At 43.6% G+C, this 10,112-nt stretch overlaps 1 protein-coding gene and 1 pseudogene across 1 annotated transcript; both read left to right on the top strand.

The window, feature by feature from the left end:
• The first annotated feature begins 454 nt into the window (after window positions 1–454).
• LOC123040005 (tyrosine N-monooxygenase-like) lies at window positions 455–2,172 on the top strand. The gene is made up of 3 exons (XM_044462966.1): window positions 455–948; window positions 1,067–1,424; window positions 1,552–2,172. Exons 1-3 carry the CDS (start codon window positions 455–457, stop codon window positions 2,170–2,172), a joined length of 1,473 nt encoding a protein of 490 aa, XP_044318901.1.
• Window positions 2,173–6,230: 4,058 nt separating this feature from the next.
• LOC123040004 (uncharacterized) lies at window positions 6,231–7,678 on the top strand (annotated as a pseudogene).
• The last annotated feature ends 2,434 nt before the right edge of the window (window positions 7,679–10,112 follow it).

Raw genomic sequence — 10,112 nt, 5'->3', positions numbered from 1 at the left:
AAGGAAATGCTCTACTCCAAATGAGCTAGCTCAGCAAAGGCCTTCTCTGACAATGGCATTTGGAAGAGCTCATGAAGATGTCTAACTGAGAGCTGCATATTTTTTGCCAGCATTAACTTGATTTGCTCTCTATAAATTAATTTTCCTACTAACCAAAAGAAGGTGAACTCTCCGAAATGCATTGAAAGTGCACGAGGCATGATTCTTCTAGACATGAATGGTATATGTGGCCATGTGGGGTAATGAAACGAGTCTCTAACTGACGTGATTATATGTAGGTCAAGGATGCGGGCTCCCCGGTTGTCCTATAAATACCCGGAGGACTAACAGACTTAGATGCACCAAGCAAGACTGTCCTCAAGCACAAGTCTTGAAACATCTGTCTATTACTGATCTGTTCCACAAATTGCCTTCTATCCTACTCCATATAACACCCTTCCCAGCTCATCCAAAGATGAATCTTGGTACTCTTGTTATCATGGTGACTTTGCTGGTGTATTTTGTCTTGAAGAATATAAGAGTGCTACTGTCCCAGCAGCAACGTGGGCGACGAGGCAGGCTGCCCCCGGGGCCTGTCACGCTGCCCATCATCGGTAACATGCACCAGCTGATTCTGAACAAGCCAGCAGTATTCCGGTGGATCCATGGCCTGCTCAAGGAGATGAAAACAGACATCATGTGCCTCCGTCTTGGGGCTACTCATGTCATTGTGGTGGCATGCCCACAGATAGTCTGTGAGGTACTGCGAACAAAAGATGAAGTTTTCGCCTCCCGTCCCACCACCTTCGCCTCAGGCTTATTCAGCTTCGGGTACAAGGGCTCCATCTTCTCACCACAAGGAGAGCAGTGGAAGAAGATGAGGCGTGTCCTCACCGTTCAGATCCTCGCCTCGTCCATGGAGGGAAAGCTCCACCACCTCCGGAAAGAGGAGTACGACCACCTTGTGAGGTACATTAATAAAACTCTTTCCAGCGACATGGCAATGTCCAATCAACATTGTCAACATTCGTCATGTAACCCAACACTACGTTGGTAACATGATAAGAAGGCTTGTGTTCGGTAAAAGATACTTCAGTGACCTACCAGCTTCATCCGCTAGTTGGCCTGGACATGATGAGGTGGCACATGTTGCCGCTCTCTTCACGGTCCTCAACCATCTCTACATCTTTTGCATGTCCGACTACTTCCCAACCCTCATAGGCCTCGACCTGGATGGCCATGAAAAGGTTTCCAAGGATGCCATGCAAACAACTAACCGGTTGCATGATCCTATTATAGAGGAGCGAATCCGCGAAAGGTCATCCACTCTTGAGAAATTTGGTGAAAAGAAAGAGGCCAGAGACTTTCTGGACGTCCTGGTTCATCTTAAAGATGCAGAGGGACAACCAATGCTTTCCCTAGAAGAGATTAGAGCACAAACAGCGGTTAGTATGTCATTTTAACCTCAATAAAAAGTTCATTCATTGTTCTTCGATCCATATTATACATGTATTGACCTTTTCTGTTGCGTTATACTGATTACTTTATTTATTCTCAAATCTATGGATGTAGGAAATGATGTTTGCAGCAGTCGATAACCCATCTAATGCGGTTGAGTGGGCACTTGCTGAGATGATGAACATGCCAGAGATCATGCAGAAAGCAACAGAGGAACTCGATGCTGTCGTCGGTAAAGATAGACTGGTGCAGGAGTCTGACATTCCTCAGCTAAACTATCTCAAATCGTGCATCCGGGAGGCCTTCCGCTTACACCCATACCATGCTCTTAACGCACCCCATGTCGCCATGGCAGACACAACTATTGCTGGCTACACCATCCCCAAGGATAGCCACATACTTTTAAGCTGGCTTGGACTTGGCCGCAATCCCAAGATCTGGACTGAACCACTGGAGTTTCAGCCTGAGAGGCATTTGAACACTGCGAATGTACTTCTCATTGATCCAGGCCTACGTTTCATTTCATTTAGCAGTGGGAGGAGGGGTTGTCCTGGGATTTCACTTGGTACCTCTATGACAATGATGTTGTTCGCAAGGATGTTGCAGGGATTCACTTGGACAAAGCTTCCCGGCGTTAAGAGTATCAGTCTCCAAGAACGCAATGCGGGTGTTGCACTAGCTGAGCCCCTTGTTCTGCAAGCTACACCGCGATTGGCTGCACATCTCTATATATGATCCAATTAAATAGATTTAATACACGTTTTCTCATTTATGTGTCAATAAAATGTATCTGGAACTAGTGTATGTTACATGTTTCTGGCGCTACGTTCGGTTCTCTTGTAATGTTATGACATTGCATGTGTGCAGAAACAAAGAAGCAATCGATGGTTGCATAATGTAATGTGTGTACATGTAATGTGTGTACTTATCATTATGTAAAACAAAACCTCTGTATTTTCCGTTATGGTGTACCATGCAAATAATCCTTGGAATTGCACAAAAGTTTTATGTTTATGTTGTATACATGCCTGGTTGTACAATTGTGTGCCCAGCTTTGACCCCGTCTTACCATTATGTCATTCATGCATTAATATGTTCTGTATTGCCAACTTGTTGTTCTATCAACTAAGTTTTCTTAATTCTATTAACTAGGGTTTCTTTTGTTGTGAGAAATCTTTTCTTCTGAGATATAAAAGTTGTATCACGATGCACTTTTGTAGAAAGAAACTTATACACAATGATTAACGAGCCGGGCAGGTTCGCCATCACCGAAAAGGCGAAAAATAGGAAAATGCTCATCCTAATCAGGCTCAAGGCCCGGTTCATTTCCCTTTGTAACAACCAAAATTCTGAAGAACTAGACTGCGGCAGATTCTGCTTAATAATCAAGTGAAACACTCTACTAGGAAAAACCTTATAGGCAGATGCTTACTAGTAGCGCGGGTTTATACCCCTCGCTACTGGTACTTACTAGTAGTGCAGGTTTTTACCCCTCGCTACTACTGATTTGTTAGTACTAGCGCGGATTTTTATCCCTCGCTACTACTAAGCGGTCTCTATCATGCCCCCCGGGACATGCCATAGTAGTAGCGAGGGGTATAAACCCGCGCAACTACTAAGTTGATAGTAGTAGCGAGGGTTATAAACCCACGCTGCTACTAATTATATGATTTTTGAAGAGCCCTGAAATCCCCATCTCCTTCCTCTTCCCCGTCACTCTCCCCCCCTCTCTCTCTCCATAAGCTCTCACATGGACCTCATTCGCATGCGCGCCTCCTCCTCCATGGCGCCAAAAGAGGCCGCCGCCTCGCGCCGCTGGTGTCCCGGAGCTCGCCGGTCTTCCCCGCATCTCCATGACACCACGCCGGAGCACCTCACCACTGGCGACCAACCCCGCTGCTACCTCCATCTCCTTCTTCTCTCCCTCGTTTTTCTTTTTCTCTCCCCCCCTCTAGTTTGACTCACCCTCTCATGTCCTTGCCCGTGCAGGTCGTCTCCATGGACGACCAGGAGCTCGCTGCCTTGGCTGCGAAGAGGAGCCCCACGCCGCCGCCTTGCTCGGCCATAGATCCGGGCCCTCTGCAGCAGCCGGCGCTGGATCTGGACTGCCGCTGCCCTTCTGCAGCTCCGGCGACCCCTGTCTTTGCTGGATCGAACCATTGTTGCCATTGACAGCACGCACGCGATCGAGAATTTTTTTGTTTTTGAAATTAATAGTAGTGGCGCGGGTGGCACCCACGCTACTACTAACAGACGTAGTAGTAGCGCGGGCGCATCCGCGCTACTACTACAAGTTAGCCGTAGCGCCGTAGTAGTAGCACGGGCACCCGCGCTACTACTAGCTATTTAACCCGTGCTACTAATAGGATTTTCCCTAGTAGTGACAGGTTGTCCAAAAGAGATGGCTTGGTGCTTGAAAACAATGCAAGAATTCTTATTTTGGAAGTAATTTTCTAGTTTTCATATGTTTAATGAATTGTATTTTGCAAGACAGATTATTGTTAGGCTAGTGGTTATTGTTGATAATGTTACGAGTAAGTTCTTGTTGTTTGGTTTGTACTGTCAGCTTTTCGTTTATTGCTGCAGGTTCTTCATTTCAATAATTTCGCTTCATTTCATCAGTGCAACAACAAAGACAGAAAGAAAAATTTATTGCTGAATTACACAGGCAAAGTTGCTATAGTAATTACACTTTTCGGCAAAAACTGCAAATTAGTCTAAAGAACAGAATCGTCGTTATCCACCGGTGTTTATGGAATAGACTATCTACCTGTGGCATAGGTCATATCATACATAGTACAAGTTGCATCCATGCAATGAATTCTATATCTAGTATTGCAAAAGGAAAAAAAAATATCAGTTTTAAGTAGACTATAATAGGTGGGGATAGCGTTTCCATGTTTATATTGTACCAATCTGCTCATTTTTCTTTTAGGTAGCATGATATTCATTGCTTTACTAACTAGGGAATTAAAAAAGTGATTGTTCCTAAAGTATTTTCAGTTTTTTCTTAATTTTCTTAGATTAATTGTGCATTTTGTTGAATTTTATTTTTCTTTTAATCATTAATTTCATATTCAAATAATGTGATAAGTTTCAATTTTGGCTGGAAATTATAATCTAATACATTTTTATTATTTTCTAAACACTTATGGCCTTTCGGTTTATGTCTGTCTCTTTCTGTTTAAATTTTTGTCCGACAGACAGTCAGACCTGCAAATCCATTGGCATGCAATTTTTATCACCTGTTGACTTATTTTATGTGTTTTCAAGAATTTGGTTATTTATATATTTCATTATGCATGATGATCTGCGATGTGTTCTGCTGATGATCTACTCGATGGTGAATTATGAATTCCTAATCCAATTGTGCAGCCATGTTAACACCAAATACAAATAGTACATGTCTCCGGAGAATGGGATGGCTTAGACTGGGACTAGCAGCTACTCCCTCCGATCCTAAAAATAGGTCTTTCTAGAGATTTCGACAAGTGACTACATACGAAGTAAAATAAGTAAATCTACACTCTAAAATATGTCTATATACATCCGTATGTGGTAGTTCATTTGAAATCTCTAAAAGGACTTATATTTAGGAACGGAGGGAGTACATTATTTAAGAATAACTCCAACCGAGTTTTGAGCTAGCCAAGCTCGAGTTTTATTTGTTTTACAACTTCTCTTTATTACTTTTATCAACTTTAAAAATATGCAGATACGATGTTCATAAATCATATGCATATATGTATCACAAAATGTACTTTTGAAATATGTAATTTTGTTGATTTGAGAAATATGCTATTATAGAAGTTTGCTGGCTGATATAGTTGATGGTGGATTTATTAATTCCTGTTTATAGCCTGCAGGCGTGGAGAATGGCTAGTCATGCACTTTTGCTAGATTTAATTTCCACAATACTCTTTCGGTTCCGATAAGGAAAGTACTCATGTTTGATACTGACACGGTCTCCTATGTTAAATTACATATCATCATGCTATCCTGGAGTACTTTTACATAAAAGGTGCCTTTATTAACTCATAATATGGCATCTAGGAGATACGTAGAAATGAATACACACCAGGTCTCTACATGGTTAAGATGTACGTTAGAGTGATCGACGTCTTCGGGTCTATATCGATGACCTCCTGGTCATTGCTTTTACATCTTCCCTGATTTAAACAAGTTTGATCCGCTGCGGCAACGAGCTTTGTTCATTACGTGTGGCCGGTGGATGCATGACGAAGAAGACTTTGGTACCCTGAATGGTTGGATGTAATTTTCAATTTTATAGAGTGTTCTTGTAAGGGTTTCTGGTACTTAATATACGTGGCCTTTTTGGAAAAAGATGCACACGGTCAACACCCAGTTCCTGTAGGCTTATTTATTTTTCCATACTTAATTATTGGTTGTATCGGTGATGTTGCTTTACCAAGAAAGCCGGACGAAACCCTAGTATATAGTTTCTAAAGCACTTATTGCTTCTGGTCGTACGTTGTCAGCAAGTTTGCAAAAAAGCCCCTATGTTTTTTGGTGTTCAACCCGCAGTCCTATTTTAAGTGGATATTCTAAGAAAAAACGTTTCACTTTTTTAAAAAAGACCCTAGGGAGCGTTGCGCCCCTCCCGTCACAAAGCTCTGCCACTCTGGCGCATCTCGCCTGCGCAGCGGCCGCCACCCCCCTTCTCGTCCTCTCCTCGCCGCCGCCGTTTGGGTCCTCCGGGCAAAGCCCCCGCGCGGATCCGGCGACGGCAGGGCCTCTGGCACGTTGGAGCTGCTCGGCTGCGAGCGGGGGCACGGTGAGGTGGGCCAGGGAGACGGTGGCCTCGGCCGCCACAAGGACGAGCACGCGAGCGCGCGCACGCGCCGCCCGAGCCCAGGATGGGGCGAGGCGTCGCGGCGGGTGTTGGCGTTCGCGCCGCCGAAGCCCAGGAATGGGGAATGGGGCGATGCGTCGCGGCGGAGGACGATAAGGTGGCCGGCGTGCTCGCTTTGTGCGAGGCGTCGCGGCGGAGGACGATATGGCGGCCGGCGTGACCACCATCGGGTGGGAAGAGGAGGAACGGCCAGCGGCGGGGCGAGGCCAAGCCCCAGCCCAGCCCTTGCCTGGGCGCTCTGAGATCCCCAGCAGCAACAAGAAGCCCAGCGCTAGACCGGCCAGGGACAGTAAGGCTCGCCCAGCGGCGGAAGAGGGGCAGGGGCCACCGGGCCAGGAGATTGAGTTGAGGAACCAGCAGCCGGAGAAGCCGAAGCGGGGGGTGCGGTGGCGGTGCTCGACGGGGTGCGGCGCCTGCTGCAAGCTAGACAAGGGCCCCGAGTTCCTCACCCCCGACAAGGACAAGGCGGACGGGGCTGACCACCTCCAGGTAGGTAAACTCAGTACCAATTAATAGCGGCGGCATTTCTTCTGTATCTATGAACATACGTACTACAAAAAGACTGGTTGTTGTTTGATAGATGCAAAATTTCGGTTAATATGATGGAGCATGCTGAATTGCTGACCATGACCGTAGCTGTACAAGAGCATGATTGGCCCCGATGGATAGTGCACCAACTATGACAAGTCCAACCGAACCTGCAACATCTACGAAGGTACGGTAGTCTTCAGAATGAGTTCTCCTGGTTTTAGTCTTCAGTGCAGCGCACATGTGGAAGTTAACTGACGCTGTTATGGTTGATATTTTTGGGTGTTGTAGACTGGCCATTCTTCTGCCGGGTCGAACCGAAGGTTTTCGAAGAGTTCTTTGGTGTGCCATGCAGCAAATTCGACAGGGAAGCCTGCAGGTTTGCTGGCTCTTACTTTGTTGTTCGTGTATCTACATGTTCAGTTAGTTCTTTGCGATGCTGAGTTGATTTATCTGCTGCCTGTCATTTCCAGTGCTTGTGTGGATAACATCAAGATGGTGTATGGTCAGGACTCTCCTGAGCTTGGAAACCTCAAGCGGGTCATAAGGGAGGAAAGTAGTAAGCAGGAAGCAAGCATGAACCGGGTTAAATTGTTGGATACCACAAATACTGGTACCTGATTGATTATGGAGTGTAGAGTACTCACTCACCGAAGCAGTTGAAAACCGGAACACAAATACTGGTACCTAATTTTCACCTATGAATGAGTCTACATTTAAATGAATCTTTTCTGCTCAGAGTTGGGTTTATTCTTTGTTTACCCGGAGTTTTTTTTGGCACTGCGGTGTCAAATTTTGATGGTAACAGCCTCGTGTCATTCTAAGTTTGGTTCTGAATGATTACATCTTTTGGCCCTTTCTTTTTAACTCTTCGTAGATATATAGTCCACCAAAAGCACATGAACTCACACAAGCATGCAATCTGCTTCATTGTTCCAATGACATTCAACCAATACGTGAACTCTGCCATCCAGCAAAGCAAGTTGTGCACGAAAAGGATGCCCTGATGTGTTCATAATCGTTGGTGAAATTTAGTGTGATAACGGTCGGTCAGGATATCATGGTAAATTTAGCCTTGCCACGAACAACACAGTAACCAGGCTCGCTGCTGAGAACAAGGAAAATGTGCCTACATGTAGAAATAAAAACAAACTCAAGCAAAAACATTTACTGGAAAACTATTGAGTGGTAAGTGGAACCAAAGCTCATGGGAGAAACGAAGCAACATATACTTTTGTAGAAAAAGATATACAAACCTTGGCGATAACTCCTTTACAAACATATTTTTGCTAATGGGTTATTATTCGGCTATCACACAAGTGGGTAATGGTGGATATTCTACTTTCTTTTCAACTGGCCTACTTATGCAAGGGTTGAACATACTTACCTGCAGAGTTCCACTCCATAAGGAAGCTGAATGAATACGATATCACGAATAAACCAATCCAACTAACCAGGGTTACCAAGCTTCCTGCTATTCCTTTCATGTCGATTGAGAATATCTTTGCCAATAAACAATGAGATGTCGTCAGTTACGAACGTGGGTTCCTTGATTACCAGGAACGCGAGCATCATCCCTAATTAACTTCATGGTGATATATCATACCTGGACATGATAACCCAAGGAACAGGTCCCATTCAAATTGAGTATGCCCCATAGTATGCCTATTCAGTAAGGAGTCAGAATTTACATTTCTGGAGTTCAAACATGTTGTGCCAGCAGAAAAAGACGTCTAGGTGGTGATGTACTATGTACACTATTTTTCATTTCTACATTGGGATCACACAAAATTATTGATGTTCCAGCTACGTAATTTCTGTACCAGTATGCCATAAAGAGATAATTTAGAAACGAATTGTGTGTACAATTCTTGTGCCTGTGATCATGAAAAGATAGAAAGCCAATACTCTGTATAGTGATAGGCACCGAACATTCTGAAATGTAAATTCAGGTTACGTTTATTCAACTTTTTTTTATTTGATCTGCTTGATCGGTTGATATTTCACCCTTCAATCATGTTTATTTAATAGAGTCTCACACATGGAAGTTGGTGCTTGTGCAGTCTGGTAATTCATGCCCCATTGCCAAATACTCCGTACTAGCTGGGAACTTTAATAACTGCGGTTACCTCTTATATTTTGCATTCAGGCACTACTATTATCAGATAGTTAAATTTCAAATGTCCGCATTGCCATTGATGCAGTTTGAGAAATACGAACTAGGTGATGAACAAATCAACTTAGTTTTGAAGGAGACCAAAGTTGACGAGAAAAAAGACCAGCTAGAACTTGTAAATACCGTGACAAGTTTCTTCCGGAAATTTCCCAATGGCTTATGTTAGTAACTTACCATCAATAAATGATTTCCAGTTCAGAATTTAAGTTGGACTGCCCGATAGAATAAACAAGTTTACGCTTACCTTAAAGTAGAATGATAGCCCAGTAAGAAAGCAGCCCACAAATGTGCCAGATGAAGACACCTAATTAAAGGAAAAATTATAAAAGAAAAATGAAGCTTTCTTTTTGGTTTAGGTGCATCAGCTCAGTATTGGAGTATCCATACCAGTAGAAGGGTTCTCCTTCCACACCTATCCACGAGAAGGGCCCCGAATAATGTGATTGGTATCTGAAATAATTATAGTTATAGAAATTGATACAGCCGGTAAGCCAGTTCCAGTTATTGACCATAATATCCTATCCTGAACGAGGTGGTCCCAAGTTTACCAGAAAACCCTGAAGTTTAGGGGAAGAACAATTATGGAAAGTTCTTCTTGGCATTAAAATAAAATGGCACAATACCTGCTGATGAAAAGATATAGCTTGTATAGAGGCCTAACACGTTTATTCCTCCCAGTTGCTGAAGGGCCATCAGGCTGACACCCACCTGTGCATCAAATCAAAGCTATATATATGATCATCTCTAAACTAAACCTTTTTATCTGTTTGATGAAAAACGACATGCTACATCATCAGTTCTGAACCTCTTTCAGGATGATAGAAAATAAGATCTCTTGATTTGGAAACGAAGTAGGTTGATGAAATTTCCTTTCGGACAACATGTGAGATCTCATCACGAGAGGGAGAGATAGGGCAGAGGAGTGTTTTTTTCTCCCGTTGCAACGCACGGGCTTTTTTGCTAGTATATATATTATATATTATTATTATTTTTTATTTATATATATAATAAAGTAGCTACGGTTTCTGGTCGTACGTCGTTGCTGGCGATTTGCAAAAAAGTCCCTCGGTTTATAAAAAATCAACCCGCATCCCTGTT

This window comes from Triticum aestivum, chromosome 2B, assembly GCF_018294505.1.
Source record: "Triticum aestivum cultivar Chinese Spring chromosome 2B, IWGSC CS RefSeq v2.1, whole genome shotgun sequence".
In the NCBI taxonomy this organism is placed as follows: Eukaryota; Viridiplantae; Streptophyta; class Magnoliopsida; order Poales; family Poaceae; genus Triticum; species Triticum aestivum.
The sequence above is the reverse complement of the archived record's forward strand: the minus strand, read 5'-3'. Positions and strand labels throughout refer to the sequence as shown.